We start from the raw sequence: 17334 nt of genomic DNA on the forward strand, positions 1-17334 counted from the left end.
GCGGAACACTGGACTAGACAAAGGCTACCATGCGGACGGGCGTCGGCGACGCTAGGGTACCAATGGGAGACAGGGCTAGCGGGGGCCGAGGGCAGAAAGCGGCTAGTCTGGTGTGTGCATGAGGTGGATAGCCCAGGTACCGCGTACCGCTACCGGTCCGGAGCGATGCTTCAAGCAGCACAAGGGAGAGAACGTGGGCGTGCAGGAGGGTCGAGGGCTGATGCTTGCACGCGACGGCCGTGACGTTCCTGAGTTTTGTGCTTGCAAGCTGGCTTGCTGGGCCGGGGCCAGGGGACGGCCATCTTGGGACCTGCAACAGAGTTGAAAGACCGGGCGTACTGTACCGTACCGTACCGTACCATCCAGCTCCTTGTGTGTATGTGCTAGGTATATCTTGTTTACATGGTAAGCACCGGTGGCGCAGGCTGGCACACAGACACACAGACGCCCACACCCATACCCACACACAGAGAGAGAGAGAGAGAGAACTGCCGCGGGGTCTCTACTCAACACGTATGTTCCCCCAGTGGGTATGCAGGTAGCCTGTGCTGACAGGGTGGACGGTGATGAGAAGGAGATGAGGAAGCGATGAAAAAGAAGGATGAGGAGGAGACGACAGAGGAGGGGTAGTTAATTAGGAAAGGATGTTGACAGAGTTGTCATCGGCGAGACTATCACACAAGGTTGGCGTTATCGATTCCACCTAGAGGATGTGTGTGGTATGTACAGTAGGTGTGTGTATGTACTCCAACGCACATGTGCCCACTGTGCCCACTGTTCCCAATGTACGTACCATACCTACGATGGTATAGTGCCCATGTACCACCACCTACGTGCGTACATACACACACTCTCTACTTACCTACCTATATAGTACATGATGCATCTTCCCTCGCGTCGTCTCGTGTCCGAAGGGAGATTGATAGAAAGACAATCAATCGGAACAAGCAAGTGTGTCGGGGGTGGTTATGTACGTACAGTAGGGTTGATGGCTAGGGGTGACTAGAGAGGTTATGTAGGGAAGGAGGGTACATGTACAGTAGTAGGGTGGGTGGTGCAGCTTGTGCAACTGGGCAGCTACTGCATGAGCTCTCTTGCTCGCCCCCCGCCAGAAATGGCACGCGCGACCGGCCTGATTGGGACGAGGGAAAACAATAAATAGGGGATAAAAACCGGCGTCCAGCCAATGGCCGGCGCCGGCACCTTTTTCTCGCTAGCCGGACCGCGCCTCTGCCAACTTTTGGGGACCCACTCTAACCTCCTCAGACGCCTTCAGAGGCTCAGAAAGCAGGCTCACGGTTCACCCAAGGCTCGCGCCTTTCCTCCCGCCGTCCTTGACAGCCCTGGGGGAGGAGTCAGCCCCCTCCCCCCTCCTCCATCCACCCATCCATCCCCCCCTCGTCTGCCTATGCCTCTGCCTCTGCCTCTGCCTTTCTCTTCCCCCCCCCCCCCCCATCAAGTCAGTCAATCGCCAAAGCCCAGTCTTGGTCCTGTCCCCTTAGGTAGCTCCTGCTCATTTCGCGCCTGTTCACCACTTTGTCTTGTCACAGTCTCTCTGTCACTCCTCACCCCCCTCTCTGTCTCCCCTCCTCTGAGCACACACACCCCCCCCCCTTCCCCCCAATCTCATCTCTTTGCGCGCCGCCATGCTCGCTGCTGTCCTGACCGCTCCTCCCATCTCTCTCCAACAAGACGCCAAATCGCCCGCCTTAGGTAAACTGCACGCCTCTGCCCGTTAACCCACCTCCACCCACCCTGTCGCATCATCAGAAACCCACATCCCACTGCCACTTACCTACCTACATAGCTTTTTCTTGCCGCGCATCTGCCAACGCACGCAGCAGCGACCGCCTTCACTGTAGCAACGCGACAGATCAGCTACTGGCCGTCGTGCCAACCTTTCCTCTTTGGGTGCCCTGCCATCTTCATTTGTTACGCCTCGCAACGCTCTCCGGGCGCCCCTTCCACTCTAATCTCCCTGGCCTAGCCTCGCGACTCGCGCAAAGGCCCATCCTCGCACCTATCCTATCCTGTCTGCAACTTGGTACGGTGCTCAGTGCTTCACAACCTTCCAGCAATCACCACACTCCTCTCGGCCATCGGCCTGTTTTTTTTTCGCTCGCCTTGCTGCTCCTGCCCTGGCCATCACACCTGGCTCCCCGTTAGACCGCCTTGACACTTTTCACCCCCCCCAACGGGATCCACTGGACCTGGCCAACTCTCACCCCCCCCCCTCCCCATCTCTCGTCTGCTGCCCTAATCAAGTCCACATCCCTCCTTCCCCCGGGCGCACAGGCACGGTCAAATCTCCCAGCCCGATCATTAAGCCACTCGAGCTATGGTCATAGACTCATCCCTCTTTCATGCTCACTAGAACAAGCTAAGCTACGGAATACTACCCGCCTACCGTGGTCCTGGGGCTTGCTCCACACGCCCTTTCCAACCGTCGTCTCTCATTTCTTCGACATTTCCGCACCTGCATCTACCTGGACCCTTACTCCAGCTTCTATCGCACTTCGAACCCTTCGATAGCCTTTGGAAGTACCCCTCTACGTCGGATAGACTCGACCTCCTCGCCTACCCTTCCTTTCCCATCCCACACTGGACCTCGAACCCTCGAATGAGATGAACTGAACGGAACACCGCGCCTCAACCAACATCATCACGAATCGGGCTTCCCTAGAAGGTGTGTGTTTGTCCATCTTGACTCTCTAGACGCTCGCAGTCTCTAACGTGACACAAGTCTCATCACTTGGAGAGAGTGAACAAAACCATTCGACGTTTGGTCGATAGGCATCTCTCAATCACATCACAATGCACTCAGACTCACAAGTACAGCCACATGGCTGGGCCTCCCTGGAGGAGAGGTACGAGGTGATGAAGGAGATTGGTGACGGCAGCTTCGGAAGCGTAGCACTTGCACGCGTTCGAACGGCTGGCTCGCACGTGGCTCGTCGCGGTACTTTGGTAGGTAGCATGTCCCGATGCCATCATGATGCAAGACAGATCAGACTGACGCGTCCTAGGTCGCGATCAAGACGATGAAGAAGACTTTTGACTCGTTCTCAAGTTGTCTGGAACTCAGAGAAGTCATTTTCCTACGCTCACTACCAGCACACCCTCACCTGGTACCGGCGCTCGACATCTTCCTGGACCCGTACAGCCGGAGGCTCCACATTGCCATGGAGTACATGGACGGAAACTTGTACCAGCTCATGAAGGCGCGTGACCACAAGCCTTTGGACGCCTCGAGCGTCAAGAGCATTCTCTTCCAGATCCTCTCCGGACTCGAACACATTCATGACCGCGAGTTCTTCCACCGCGACATCAAGCCAGAGAACATTCTTGTTTCTACTTCAGCCCACAATGACACCTCCCATCCTTTCCGCAGATACTCGGCCATGATGACTCCTCCATCCACCCCACCCGTGTACACGATCAAGATTGCCGACTTTGGATTGGCACGGGAAACCCACTCGAAGCTTCCATACACGACCTACGTGTCCACGCGGTGGTATCGCGCTCCCGAAGTGCTCCTCCGTGCCGGTCATTATTCTGCCCCGGTCGACATCTGGGCGGTGGGTGCCATGGCCGTCGAGATTGCGACTCTGAAGCCACTTTTCCCAGGTGGCAACGAGGTGGATCAGGTGTGGAGAGTGTGTGAGATTATGGGTAGCCCTGGAGGCTGGGTGAACAAGCACGGACAACGCGTTGGTGGCGGTGAGTGGAAGGAAGGCGTGAGGTTGGCGCAGAAGCTGGGCTTCTCTTTCCCCAAGGTACGCTATCGATGTCGTTGGCTCCGGGATTCTGCAACTAACTTGTCACAGATGGCGCCGCACTCGATAGACACCATTCTGCCTTCCCCTCAATGGCCGGCCAGCTTGTCCCAGTTCGTTACGTGGTGTCTCTTGTGGGATCCACGAGCGAGACCAACATCAGCTCAGGCGCTTGCGCACGAATTCTTCACAGATGCATTTGACCCACTACGCTTGAAATCATCGCACTCGAGAATGCTAGGCCACAAGCCTTCTGGCCTCTCGGTCAAGGATTCGCCAGATGCGTCACCCAGCCTGAGTTCCAAGACTTCTTCGTGGCTACGCCGATCGCTCGTTGCCCGAGAGAGCGCCCCTGCGGTTCCCCAGCACACATCAACGCAGCCACTGTCACCTGCCCCATCGCCAGCGCATGCCAATAATGCGGATGTTAGTGGGTCGGGTAAGCAGCGACCTGCTGCTGCTAAGCGAGCTACGTGGACGAACGGGGTGCCTTCCAACGGCGCACCCATCCCCATTTTGCCATCTATTCGACCGATATCCCCTCTGTCTGCTGAGGTGACTGCACAAGCAAGTGTGCGTCAAACAGACAGCGAAGAAAAGGCAGCCAAGAAGATTGGTCGTCAATTGTCTGTCGCGTCGCACGGAAATCACTATGCTGAGGCACACCGACAAGAGGCAGAACGGGCATTGAACGGTCAATCTGGGCTCACGTCTCCACCCAATGGTCAAAAGGAGGGCTTCTTCTCGCATCTGCGTAAGCGTGCTCGACGCCTATCAGGACGCTACCAAACTCCTATGTCACCGAATTCGGATGACATTGAAGCCAATGCTGGTTGTGCTCCGTGGGCAGCAACCAGTGCTCGACAGTCATTGGTCATGGACCAATCTGGCGCTACATCGACTACTTCGGACTTTTCAGAGTTGGACAAGGCCCTGCAGCACGTTAGGGACAGCGTCGAAGCCAACTCGGCCAAGAACGCTCGTGCTGCGACAAATCCCATGCTGAAGCGTCACCATTCGGTGCCCCACGGCCCTGAGCCTCGCAATGCGGAGAATGGTGCCGTTGGGCCCATCTCCAGTCGAACACGACGTGCGGTTCAGAACAAGTCGAACCCATCCAACCGATATGAGACTCCCAATGAAGAGGAGGAGCTCCTCAGCGAGGTTCTTGCATCTGCACAAAAGGCTGCCAACAAGCTCGACTCGCAGAAGCCAGTTCAGCGATCCCAAACGGATCTGGGCCCCGCCGCATCCTACCTCACACCTTCTCCTTCAGCCAATCGCGATAGTCTCGACTACATGACGCCCAGCAAGCCCATGCACATTGCCAAACCACACAACAAGGCCGAAGAAAGCGTTTCCAAGTGGCCCACCCCGCCCTACAGCGATTCCGACTGGGCTACGAGCGTTGCCGCAAGCCTCATGGCCGCTCAAAAGCAGGTCGGGTGATCATCACCAGTGCGGCCAAGACCGTACAGCTATTTACCTTGCATTCTCTCCCATCATCTTCCACCATATAATTGTAATACGGGTCTGGGCCTGATCAGCGTCCTCCGTTCATTGTCGCTTCGCTCACGACCGCACGACACTGAGCCTTCGGCTTCCCGTCAGGAACGGTGCACGAAACCACAAAACTACTGAGATCGCGCAACAAAAAAGCCCTCAAAAAGCTGCGCCATCTTTCTGGGACCATTACTGGTGTTCAAAGGCGTCACACGGACATCTTCTCTGCGTCCCAAAGCGCACACTCACCATCGTTTATCCATCTATCTCGCATTCGACTCCACATTCAACCCTTGTTGTACCACCTTTCATCACCAGTTACAACAATCGCTCTGTACACCACCAGAAATAGTTTTCCTTTTCCCTTACCAAACTCATTCATCATCTTGGCGAGGCATCTTTCTTCCATGTCTGCAGCGGTGGCAAGGGGAAACTCTTTACACAATCATCGAACTTTCTATATATCCGTGGAGGGGCATATTGTCAAATACTTTACAAGCGGGGTTCAGGGAGGAAGAGGGGGGGGAGGGAACAAACTGTGAATAATTTTTTTGTTTTTCCTTGGAATTGGGGATTCCCTTTCCCTCCCCCTCCCCATACTCAAATTTTCTTTGGTTATATCGCTTATCTAGACCGCATGTTCCTCCTCTCTACACCTACCTTGCCTATACACATTGCTTTTTTGGAGCTTTTGCTTCGTTTTGTTGTCGGCGGATACCCCACAATTTGAGCATTTGGCGACTCTCTTCCCTCCTATCATAGTCTAGCACCTCCATCATTGTCACCATTATATCTACATCAACATGGTCATCCTGTTCCACATACGTTTACTTTTTACATGCGAGAGTACTTGACTGGGTTGATCCTCTTTGCTCTTTGTTTCTTCTTCTTCTCCTCTTTGGATAATTGGATACCTGGATGGGATGAGAGAGGGAGAAAACTCCTCGGGGCCCTTGGCCCTTTTCCTCTGCTTGCTTTTGGATCCAACGGGAAAATCTGGACAGGATGGGGAAGGAAACCGGGGTTTTACTTTCTGGCTTTTCTCTCTCTACCCTTTTCTTTTTTGAGGCCCTATTTGAGGTTCTTGTTGTCGTGTATACTTTTCACTACTAGGCTGCGGGTCGAGCAGTAGTTCGCGGCATTGTAGCATCTTCTCTCTCCGCCTGGTTTTTGCTTTTTGTGTACTCGTAGTCGCAACTTGCCTCTTTTTTTTTTCTTTTTTTGTTCTCTCTTGTTTTTGGCGAAGGTCTTGGACCTCGCTTGTACACACTCGTTTGGCTTGGTTTTTTTCTTTTTTGTCTGTCTCTCTTTCTGTCTCCGTCTCATTGCATCTACATCTACATCCTCCGCGCACGTTGAATATCTAGTCATCATGCGTGCGTGCGTGCGCGTGTCGTGTATTTTTCCTTTGTCCAGATTTTTTCCCCGGTCTTAGATATCCCCCCTATCCGTAGCAGTTGCATCTTATCCTATCCTGTCCCATCCTATCCTATCCTATTCCATGCTGCATCTTTGAGCCCGTGCCTGCGCGTGATTGTGCATGTGTTGTATGGCGTGTTTTGTGCTGTTGATGCTTGACATGTTCTCCTGACCTAGTGGTTAGAGTATATGCACTCGTATCCTTTGCCTAACAACGAGAGGCCTGTTGATACGGCTTCTAGTTCCACCTTGTCGCGTCAAAGCCACGATTCTTTTTCACATTGACATGTGTGTGGGTGGGTTTGGCTTTCATATGTATATATTTCATCTTCTACACACTGCTCGCTTTTCCCAGACTCGGAAATCTCCTATCCATGATATTTACTCTGTGTCTGCATCACAACCCCCTTTCCCTACCTCTCCATCATCCTCCCAATCATTCTCTCCATCACTACCCCCCTACTAACCCCCCTCACCACCCCCCACCCACCGCCACCGCCAACCCAGCCACACGCTCCATATCGCTCTGCTTCTTCTTGCCGACATCGCTCTCGACCTTGATAAAAGACGTGTAGAGCAGCTGTTGCAAAGGCACACCCGTGATGTCGGACCAATGGTGCAGGATAGTCTTGATGCGGGTTCTGGAGACGCCGCCGACGATGTCGTCATCTTTGTTGTTGGTGGGGGAAGTAGCCGCAGCAGTAGCAGTTTTGATACCGGCATCATCATCAGCATCAACATCACCATCAGCCACCGACTCTTCGGCAGAGAAATACGCTTCGTCAACCTTGGCAAGCCATTCCTTTTGTTCCTTGGGCCCCGGGCGCGGCGCAGGCGTAGGCTCACGGCCACTCGCATCTTGAACGCGCTCAAAGGCGCGAATCTCGTCCACCTCGCCGACCTTGATTTGACCGCCGCCGTTGGTGCAGCCCCCCGGACACGCCATGACCTCGACGTAGGCATACTGGCCGACGTCCTCGCGCGCAGAAGCCGCCGCCGCCGCGCCTGGGGGCCTGCGAACGACGCCCGTCCTTGCGCCGGGTAGTCGGCTGGCCCTTGCGGGTTTGAGCTTGCGCACGAGGTTTTGAATGTTGCGGAAGCCGTAGAAGCGGGCGGCGCGGATCAGGATTTGCGGGCCCTGCATCACGGCGTATTCGACCACGTCGGCGTTGCGGCCTCGCGAGATGGTGAGTGTGGAGCCTGGGTGGCGTGCTTGGTACGTCTGTAGGATGTGGTAGAGATAGCCGCCCGAGGAACCTGCGGCAGCCGGCTGGTTCTTCCTGTGCGAGGGCGGGAAGAGAAATGTGTCAAGTTTTGGGTCGGGGAAGGGCGTTCGGTCGGCGGGAGCAAGAGGGGTTTTGGGCAGGGAGGCGAGGTTGATGCCACGGGCGGCGGCGAGGTGGAGGACTTCGCGAGCCGTGATTACGCAGTCGACGTCGCGGACTTTGTCTTGCGATGCTTCGTAGCCGGGGAGCCAAGAAGCTGAGGTGAGTTCGCTACGGCTGGCTTCGAGCTTCTTGTCAAAACAGGGCATGATGGCTAGATGCCATATTTGCGAAGGCGCAACGTTGTAGCGCTGGCTCAGCACCGACTTGAGCAACGTACCGGTGAGTGCTTGAGGGGATTTGAGGCGCGAGAGGTGCGGGAGGAGGTATGGATGTGTCTTTTCGGCGTAGCATATCCATCCAGGACATGCCGACGTGAGGATTGGCTGTTTGGGTGTGGTGTCTATTGCGCCTTCGGATCCGGGTCGTGTAGGCGCATTCAACGCCTCTGGCGACAGCGCATGGGCGACCTCGTCTGCTGCTGCCACCAAGCATGCCTCACGTACTGAGTTTGTGTCGATGACCCAGGTAAAGTCACTTCTTTGGTGACCGCCACTTCTTAGTCCCGAGGGGCCGCTGAGCAGCTGTGTGATCAGATTGCCAGCCTCTGCTTCAGTAATGTTGAAGACGGCGGCTAGACTGGCGCGTGCCTGTGGCGAAACACTTGCTACAAACAGCTTCTCTTCAACACCATGTCCATTGGTCATGCCATGTGTTCCATTTGTCCCATTTGTCCCATTATGCGTCATCCATGGTGCTCGCAATGAGCGGTACGTGTCGAGCGTGGTGAGGACTTCGCTGTGTGATTGCAGTGACACTAGCACTGCTTCTGCGCTGGTGACACATCCTGAGCAGGCGAGACAGTCGGTCAGCGATATTGAGGCGGGCGGCGGCGGTTGTGCGGCGGCGGCTTTTTCTTCAGTCGTGACTTCGTACGGATTCTGGCCTCTGTCAGCATGCGCCCGACATTATTCGTTTTTTCTTCAGACAATGTACCGAGCTGTCTTCTGCCTGCACAGGCAATGTCTCTATCGGCTTTATGCACGCGACGCCTGGTGAGATGAAGTCGTTGAGGTCGTCTGCGGAGAGTATGGCACTCATGGCGAGGCGTGCATGTGGGGGGGTTTATCGCTGGAGAAGCGTGGCGAGCCCGAGTGCGTGCTAGACGTCGCAAACTCTAATCGAACGGCGGAATTGCGAAATTCAGCAAAGATAGGACAGCCACAAACAAAATGTGTACAAGGAGAAGAAGAATTAACTAAGAGGTAGGTTATATTCGCAATTCAAAGCAGGCGCAGAGTATGTCATGCCGATGCGCGGAGAAAGGCCCTTAGACTATTTCACCGTCATGTAAGACGCGCCGACCTATCGATAAGCTTCCATTTCCAAACGTCCCGCGGCTTCTTCCCTTTTTGCCACACGATCCACTTCACTCCTGGACATATCGCCGCCCACTTCGACCTACATCTCACGTGCTTCCCGTGCACCTTCAATCGCTTGAACGGCGATCACATTAGCTGCCGTGATATAGCTGCCCCCCGGAATATGGGGAAAATACTTTGGGGATCATGTTCTGCAGCGGTTGATGACTTTAGCCTGCTTGCGCATGAGTGGCTATTATGCGAATGACTGTCTGGGTGGTGACCAGGAAATAGACAATGTGGTATATGATTTGCTCTATTTGGGACGACAACAAGTCAAATATCCTGTAATGTCGATTTCTCTCCTCATGTCTTTTGTTTTCGTCCTTTTTTTCTCTACAGTGTTGTAGGTGTACTACTGCCCCCCATGCGGCGCATTTCCATCGATACCTCAAAGGTCATGCCATCTCAGAAGAGTAGGCCCTTTGATACGGCAAAAACGAGGCGATCCTGGTGCAGCTCACGACCAAGGCTGCTAACGACATGTTTGTTCTTTGGAGCTCTCTGGCTATGGTTCAAGCTCCCTCATCAGGACAATCTCATACCAGAAGACTCCTTTGAGTATCTGGAAGACGAAAGTCTGCAGGACATTAGAAACGAGACTCTGGGAGTATGTTGAGCCTTGCATAAGATGAATTCTTTCTGACTGTGGTGATCACGGGAGCCTGTGGCTGTAATTCGCTTTGCTTATTGAGCCATGCAGTTCGAGAAAATATTGGTCCTCAACCTCCCCTTCCGCACTGACCGCCGCGATGCCATATCGCTGTCAGCAGCACTCTCCAACATTAAACTCGAGTTTGTAAATGGCGTGACAGGTGACAGTATCCATGAAAAGGCATATCCTCCACCAGACGAGAACATCAAGCTTCTACCCGGTATCCGTGGGAGTTGGAGAACGCATATGAACGCTCTGCAGAGGTACGTATACTATAATCACTGTCGTTGAAATCCCAAACCCACGTACCCAAACTAATTCATCTACAAGAGTCGTCGAGCAGAACCTCACCACCGCCCTCATCCTAGAAGACGACGTAGACTGGGACATACGCATCCGACAATCCCTCCAACGCTTCGCCCTAGCCTCCCGCTTCCTCTCAGACCAACACACACACCTCACCCCACACTTTGCACAGCAAATCCAACACACTGCCAACACCGAAACCAAAGAAACAGCGTACAGAATTCTCGACACCTCCAATCTCGCCAAAACACTTTCCTTCCTCCCCTTATCCTCTACACACACCCACTCCTCCCCCTACACCTCCCACCCCTACGCCAACCCCTTAACCTTCGACATCCTCTGGCTCGGCCACTGCGGCGCCGGCATGCCTCGCCCACCCCTCACCTCCAACCCCAACAACAGCTACCCCAATCCCCTCCTCCTAACCCACCACCCCGACCCCACCGTCCCGGCCCCCCAACACCTCAAAGCCCACCCCTTCCAAGACACCCCCGACCCCCTCGCCACCCTCTTCGCACCTCACACCCGCGTCTACCACCCCAGCACCGGCGGCAGCCTCTGCACAGTCGCCTACGCCGTCTCCCAGCGCGGCGCACGTCGCCTACTACACCAATTCGGCGTCAAGGCCTGGAACGGGATCTTCGATGCCGAACTCGGGCGCTGGTGTGCGGGCTTGGATCCGCAGTTTGGACGCCCCAGGACCAGCAGGGTGGGCGAGGGTGCAAAGGAGAGACTTTGTATTACAACCCAACCACCGCTTTTTGCACATCATCATCCGCGAAAAGGGGAAAGCGATATCGGGGGTCTTGGGGGTGGGTATGCGCGCGCGTATGAGACCAAGTATCTGAGGTATAGTGTTAGGATAAATATGGAGGGGTTGGTGGAGGGTGTCGGTGAGAAGGGGATGGTGGATCAGTGGGTTGATGGGGAAGGGAGGGAGGGATGACGGGGGGAGTGTATGTATAAGATGAGGAGAGGCGAGAAAGCTGAGGGAGAGATGTCGGTTGTGGTGGATGGCAGCTATCAAAAGCTGTTTGCTCGGACAACAGTGATGTTGGAAGGAGCTTATACTGTTGGTCTGTGAACGTTTGATCATGTATATTATCTGATGGCGTGAAGTGATGATAGCTATCTAGACTTTCCTCTCCTTTCCTTTCCTCTGTATAACCCATGACCTACAACGAGGGCCCTATTGCCCTGGTTCCCCCTTGTCCACACGATCTCTCCACATAACAATTCCTAAGATACACAATGAACAGCAGACACACATACGCCCCAAGCCCCATATACCTTTTAACCCCCCAGCACCAGCACCAGGCCGATACCGTGCTCTAGCCCAAAGTGCCAAAAGCCGATACCGTCGACCAATGTAAGAAAGGCAAACAAGAAGGGAATGAAGATAGAGGTATCGTTAGCCAAAAAGAAATACTTGGCTCCAGAAGATTTTCCTCCAAGATTAAACCCCATAACGCCAGGAAATGCAAGTGTTTTCCCGTCCTAACGACCTTAACAAGAGTGTACAGGAATGGAGATGGATTAAGGGAACCCAGACGCCGTCGCTGTTGAAATGGCAGCAAGTGCATATCTGAGCTGGTGTGCGTGACTGAACGGACAGGGCGCGGCGTAAGGGTCGGGCAAGGATATAACGGTGACCATAAATCGAAGCGAGGGCACGATGTCAGTATATCCAGGCTCGGGGCCCGTCTCGCCCGGCTGCTCCCATGTGTGGTGGGGAGACCTAGTGGCATTATCCGTCCTTGTCTCTAGTAGTCGCCGCCGCTGCTGCTAGCATAGGGCCAATGCATGCACATGTCTCCTCTTGAAATGGGGAAACTCCGAAATCTGAATATATGGCTCTTCACTCAATCAGCGGTTTCCTCACCCCTCCAACAATAGCAATTCCAAGAGCTCTCAAACCATCTGGGTCGTTCGCTCGAATAATAGTACTAGCGGGTAGCATCGGGTTGTCGGGCGCAACGTGCGCTGCGTCCTTGGCCGCCTGCTCGATCGCTTCCATCTCTTCCTTGCAACCTGCGTGGTCGAACGGGCATACAACGATGGGCTGGCGGAGCAGAATATCGCGTGCTGACGACATTTGTGCCTTGATCACTGTTAGCATCAGTCTGCAAGGATATCTCAACAGCAACCTACTTTGACGGTGAGGTAATACTCAATCTTGTACAATGTCCCTGTTGTCGTGAAGCCAGTCACCGCATACATGGGAAATTCTTTCTTGCCTCTTGGGATCACGCCGTCGCTGTCTCTCAGGTCTTTTGCTGGGAAGACCAACCCAAGATTAGTGAAGTAGCCTGCCTCTGGCATCTTGACACCTACAGCCTGTGTTGTTTTGGCTAGTGTCTTGACTTTGCGTGTCGGCTCGTCGCCTTCATGATTGAAGATGATTTCCTCATCTATACCGACTGTGATTTGTTTTATCGTGACTTTCTTCGCTTTACTCAGCCAGTCTTGGTTCGGGCTGAGTTTGATATATACAGAGACAGGGTCTAGAGGGCCATAGCTCCAGCGCGGTAAACTGATGCCCAGTGTGACCAGGTGGTCTGTCACTCGTTCTGCGCTCTCGGGGCGATTGTACATGCCAAACGTGGAGAGGGTGTCGTATCGTTGGATTGGAACGGGGAACGCGTATTTTCTCTGTTCCTGTGGTCCTTGCTGCAAGGTCACGACTAGCTCATAGAAAGTCTCAGCCGTGCGACTCGGTAGTTGCAGACTGGCAGGAGGTACTCTTCTAGCCACCTCTTCGCCGCCTCGACCGTATGGAATGAAAATAACAAAGGGCAGGTCCATGCACAGTATGCTTTCGTGATCTCTACCAGCCGCACAGCGGTACAGCAGCATCTCCTTGCCAACAATATCGGTGATCTCCTTGCGCGGTGCTGCCAGATGCTTCTTCGTAACCGAGTCGGCGGAGGGGTGTATGGTTTCACGACGATGGAGTGCGATGGTAACGAGGGAGACATTGACAGGCGCGGAGACACCCACGAGAGGGCGGATCTCGACCTTGCCTTCTATGCGAGGCTGGAAGATGTCAGTCAGCACATGCCAAGTATGGGATTGGGGAGAGTTGCGCAGCATCACGACAAGTACAAAGCAGACTGCAGGGAGCGCAAAGCAGACAGGCTGCGCGAGAGCATAGCCATATCACGTACCAATGTTGCTGATATGCCTGGGTAGCCTACCAGGAAATTACTGTTGGGAGGTCCGGAGACGCGCACAAAGGCCGACATGGTATCTCACGATGACGAAGTCGTCGGCGCAGGCCTGGGCTGGCAGCAGGCGCTGCATGGGGCGTGGCAGTGAATGCGCCAAGTTGGGAGTGTCTTTCAAGAGTGCGGTATGCCCTCGAGCGCGGTGCGCCGGCAGCTCTGCGGGCCTTGGGTGCTGGGAAAGCCTTCCTCCGACCGTGTGTCTGGTGTGGGGTTGGGGACGCAGGTGAGGTGAGATGCCTGAATAGGCGGGGAGGCAGTGGGCCGGTAGTACAGCAGCGGCACAGCAACAACAGCAGAACAGAAACAGCAATCGACTGAGGGCGAGGGCGAGGGCGAGGGCGAGGGCTACGCGCACTGTACTCTCGTGTGTGTATATATGAAGCGAGTGCTCGAACGGCGTGTGTAGGGCAGGTCAGATGCGCCGGTAAGGCTGGGGAAGACGGGAGCTTGTCTGACTGGTGGCGCCGTAGGTAGGGTAAGGTGATGGACGCTGCTGCTGATGATGATGATAATACAGTACATGCAGTACAGTGCATCTATGTGCTATGTACTCGGCCACACTTACAATGACGCGGACTGTGGACGAACAATGGACGGTCGTAAGTCACTAGCGCTGGCGTGGACAGCGAAGCCAGCGCGATTGCAGCACCAGAGAACAACGCAATGCCGACAGACGGCGCAGGCGTAGAGGCAAGATGACGGCCAAAGATTGGAGGAGGTGCAACCTTTCCGGTGTGGGTGAGGAAGCTCCTAGTTGTGGGGGTCCCAAGCTATCACGAAGATGGATGCTAGCTGCATTGCTAACCCTAGGAACTATTAGAAACTACTGCCTACTCCTACATTCCCCCAGCGTAAGCCACGCTTCGTCTCTCCGACATGCGCCTCAACCTGTACTGACATCATGTCTGTCACGGTAAGTACCAGAGCTTTTTTTGGTCCTCCAGTCTGCCTACCACTCATGCGCTGTCTTTACCCCATGGGCCGTTTGTGGTCCCGTTCAATCCAACCATTGTTATGCGCCCAGGTCCATTGGGGTCCTCACAAGCCTCATGTCTGACCTTGCAACGTTGACCTTTTCTCGATCCACATACACCACAATAAACGGCTCAACGGCTTGGGCTGATTGTTTCACTCTAGTTACATACCTCGCGCGGCGACATCAAACTCGAGATCTTCTGCGAAACCGTGCCCAAAACGGCAGAAAACTTCCTCGCCCTCTGTGCCTCCGGCTTCTACAATGGCAGTCCTTTCCACCGCATGATACCCAACTTCATGATACAAGGCGGCAGTCCTGCTTCTGACCCCAAGTCCAAGACGTCGACTTCGATCTACGACACGCCCAATCAGCTCTTCGAAGACGAAATCAGGCCTGCACTCAGGCACAACGCACGAGGCATTGTGAGCATGGCAAATAAAGGCCCATCTACAAATGGAAGTCAATTCTTCATCACTTTTGCCGCGGCGCCACATCTGGACGGGAAGAACACGGTGTTTGGCAAAGTGCTGGAGGGCTGGGAAGTGCTGGATGACTTGGAGACATTGCCAGTAGACAAGAAGTCGAGACCCCAAGAAAGAATCGAGATTACAAAGGTTACCATCCATGCCAACCCATTGGCGGGGTAGATCTACACAGGGATAGGGAGGTTGCACGACGAGTCCATCGCTCACGTAGTAAAACAGGCACAGGATGTGTCGTGGAAAGAGCGAGAGAAAGTAATGCGACACCATGGCCCATACTGAGAGGTAGCATTATCAACATCATATTGGGCCACTAGATCATGTGATCCTCGACACAGGAGAAGACTGAAGCAATTGCATGCCTCAATTGAGAATGCTAGGTAATGGCTGATCGTCCAAGCCTTGGTATCTAAAGAGGCGCCGGCCCAATGCAAGAAAGAATCAAAGATCATGTCAAACGAAGACGAAAGCTCAGCTTATGCGCTCTCTGCTGTTGCGCCATTGGTCGCAGCACCATTTGTCGCGGCATGTTCCTCCTCATAACCCTCAGTCTTCATGTCAGTCAAGCCAAGATCCTCCTCTTCTTGCGCAGTACGTGCGTAGTCTTCCATCTTGATTTGTGGGTCAGGCTCCGGTGCAGTGAAACTCTGGATGTAGCTGCTCGCGAGGGGGTCTGTTAAGACGATGGTGAACTTGACTTCGCCATTGATGGCCGCGTCAAGCTGAGAGAAGAACCCAGTCCACTTGCTCTTCGAGGTCGTATCCATCGAGTCTCCACCATCAGTACTATCAAAGATCGAGGACTTCAGATCATCGCGGACTTGTGTCAAAAGACCTTCGATTGTAGTAAACCGGCCGCCCAATGTCCCAGGCTCAACGCTAAGATTCAACTCCGGACATGATAGCGCACATGATTCGGCTTTGAGGATATCACGCGAAAGGTCCTCCTTGTTATCAACGGCAACTGTGATACGACGGCCCTTCTCAGGGACCTCGCCCCCAGTCTTCACCTCGTTACTTCGATCTGCATTGCGTTAGCTCGTGAACAGTTCATGAACAACCACGACTTACATCCACAGTGGTCGCAAACAGTACTCATCAGGACGACTTGTTTGAAGTGAGGAATATTGACCATCTTCATGTTGGTGGTACAAGATTTGGTACATCCTGGGCAGCTGGCAGGAAACGAGTACACCTGGTTCTCTACAATATCGTCCGCATCCACGTTGTTTACCATAGGCGCAGTTGCTGAAGGCATCTCGGGATACATTTGCGTTGCATGATATTCTGGACGTATTTCCGTAGCTGGAGCTTCGCCACTAGTATCGGCTAAACCAAGGGCTTCATTCTGTGCCGCTGTCCGTGGGTACTCGTGTCGCGCATACTTTCCTGCATGGAGAACAGTTGGTGGTTCTATCGAGGAGTTACCGGCCGGGTCGTCGATGGTGAGCTTGAAGGGTAGCCTTTGCCCGCTTGCCATCTGCTTGATCGTCTCAATAACGCCTTGGATCTTCTCATACACCTCTGGAACGACCTGTTTTCTCTCATCCTGTTTTTGCTCCAAGTCTTGTGCGACCATGGACAGGATACCCTCGACGTTGGTCAGCTGTCCTCGGCCTGGTGGAATCTCGAGGTCGATGTCTTCCACCCGGAATATCGCTGTGTCACTCTTGATGATCTGTCGGTTCAAATCGTCGGCTGTCTCCACCTTCAGGGAGAACTTGACGCCACGCTGTTGGATCTCGCCGGCAGACTGGATCTCAGAATTTCTGAAGTGGCAGTGCGGGCATTCGAAAGACATGAGGACAATCTCGCGAAAGAACGGAATTTTTGTTAGAAGGAGCTTTGTGAGGCCCTGTGAACGATTAGCAGATATAACAAATCTTATTAACACTATACTTACATCTTCATGGCAATTCATGCAGAGACTCTCAATCTCATCGACAACTTTGGTGCCATCTACGCCATCTTCCTGCGCGCTCGCCTCGGCGACCTTGCGACCCATGTCCTCGAAGAGGTCCTTCGCAAGGCTTTGATGTTGTGCCATGATGTTGTGTCGTGTTCTGGTAATATTCGAAATTGGTAGAGGATACGATTTAGAGACGCAGTACTTGTGTTCTTGGCTTGCTAATATTTTTGAAGTGACGAAAAGGCTCGAAATTTTAGCCCCGCGGCGTCATGGCGGGGTCCCTTCTGGTGCATTCCGACGCCACCATACTCTAGAGGACCCTGCACCCTGGTTCT

General features: G+C 54.0%; 7 protein-coding genes across 7 annotated transcripts; 4 read left to right on the top strand and 3 right to left on the bottom strand.

Moving 5' to 3' along the window:
• Positions 1-1646: 1646 nt before the first annotated feature.
• IAQ61_006152 (uncharacterized protein) lies at positions 1647-2765 on the top strand (the record flags this gene model as incomplete). The annotated part of the gene is made up of 4 exons (XM_066097076.1): positions 1647-1713; positions 1808-2044; positions 2626-2686; positions 2744-2765. The coding sequence occupies 4 exons, from the start codon at positions 1647-1649 to the stop codon at positions 2763-2765; spliced, it is 387 nt and encodes a 128-aa protein (XP_065953068.1).
• A 49-nt stretch (positions 2766-2814) lies between these two features.
• IAQ61_006153 (uncharacterized protein) lies at positions 2815-5225 on the top strand (the record flags this gene model as incomplete). The annotated part of the gene is made up of 3 exons (XM_003835767.1): positions 2815-2967; positions 3027-3776; positions 3828-5225. 3 exons carry the CDS (start codon positions 2815-2817, stop codon positions 5223-5225), a joined length of 2301 nt encoding a protein of 766 aa, XP_003835815.1.
• A 1945-nt stretch (positions 5226-7170) lies between these two features.
• Positions 7171-9451, bottom strand: NAR1 (Cytosolic Fe-S cluster assembly factor nar1; the record flags this gene model as incomplete). The annotated part of the gene is made up of 2 exons (XM_003835766.2): positions 9020-9451; positions 7171-8964 (listed from the first exon to the last, which is right to left on the bottom strand). The coding sequence occupies exons 1-2, from the start codon at positions 9122-9124 to the stop codon at positions 7171-7173; spliced, it is 1899 nt and encodes a 632-aa protein (XP_003835814.1). The 5' UTR covers positions 9125-9451.
• A 336-nt stretch (positions 9452-9787) lies between these two features.
• IAQ61_006155 (uncharacterized protein) lies at positions 9788-11374 on the top strand (the record flags this gene model as incomplete). Its single annotated transcript, XM_003835765.2, has 3 exons — positions 9788-10054; positions 10148-10362; positions 10430-11374. Coding segments are annotated over 3 exons (1404 nt in total), but the record flags the coding sequence as incomplete, so codon positions are not given.
• A 98-nt stretch (positions 11375-11472) lies between these two features.
• IAQ61_006156 (uncharacterized protein) lies at positions 11473-14451 on the bottom strand. Its single transcript, XM_066097077.1, has 3 exons — positions 13573-14451; positions 12557-13441; positions 11473-12506 (listed from the first exon to the last, which is right to left on the bottom strand). Exons 1-3 carry the CDS (start codon positions 13648-13650, stop codon positions 12264-12266), a joined length of 1206 nt encoding a protein of 401 aa, XP_065953069.1. The 5' UTR covers positions 13651-14451; the 3' UTR covers positions 11473-12263.
• Positions 14452-14533: 82 nt separating this feature from the next.
• Positions 14534-15255, top strand: CYP10 (Peptidyl-prolyl cis-trans isomerase cyp10; the record flags this gene model as incomplete). The annotated part of the gene is made up of 2 exons (XM_003835763.1): positions 14534-14545; positions 14770-15255. 2 exons carry the CDS (start codon positions 14534-14536, stop codon positions 15253-15255), a joined length of 498 nt encoding a protein of 165 aa, XP_003835811.1.
• A 311-nt stretch (positions 15256-15566) lies between these two features.
• IAQ61_006158 (uncharacterized protein) lies at positions 15567-17137 on the bottom strand (the record flags this gene model as incomplete). Its single annotated transcript, XM_003835762.2, has 3 exons — positions 15567-16114; positions 16162-16945; positions 16994-17137. 3 exons carry the CDS (start codon positions 17135-17137, stop codon positions 15567-15569), a joined length of 1476 nt encoding a protein of 491 aa, XP_003835810.2.
• Positions 17138-17334: the final 197 nt, after the last annotated feature.

This window comes from Plenodomus lingam (assembly GCF_022343315.1).
Source record: "Plenodomus lingam strain CAN1 chromosome Unknown contig_23, whole genome shotgun sequence".
Classification (NCBI taxonomy): domain Eukaryota; kingdom Fungi; phylum Ascomycota; class Dothideomycetes; order Pleosporales; family Leptosphaeriaceae; genus Plenodomus; species Plenodomus lingam.

What these genes read in the sequence shown, in the direction of transcription:
- IAQ61_006156 (XM_066097077.1), bottom strand. Translation starts at nt 13,650, where the DNA reads ATGTCGGCCTTTGTGCGCGTCTCCGGACCTCCCAACAGTAATTTCCTG. An exon ending in CAGGCATATCAGCAACATTG is followed by an intron (nt 13,442 to 13,572) that starts GTACGTGATATG and finishes GACATCTTCCAG; the next exon opens with CCTCGCATAGAAGGCAAGGT. An exon ending in AGTATTACCTCACCGTCAAA is followed by an intron (nt 12,507 to 12,556) that starts GTAGGTTGCTGT and finishes ACAGTGATCAAG; the next exon opens with GCACAAATGTCGTCAGCACG.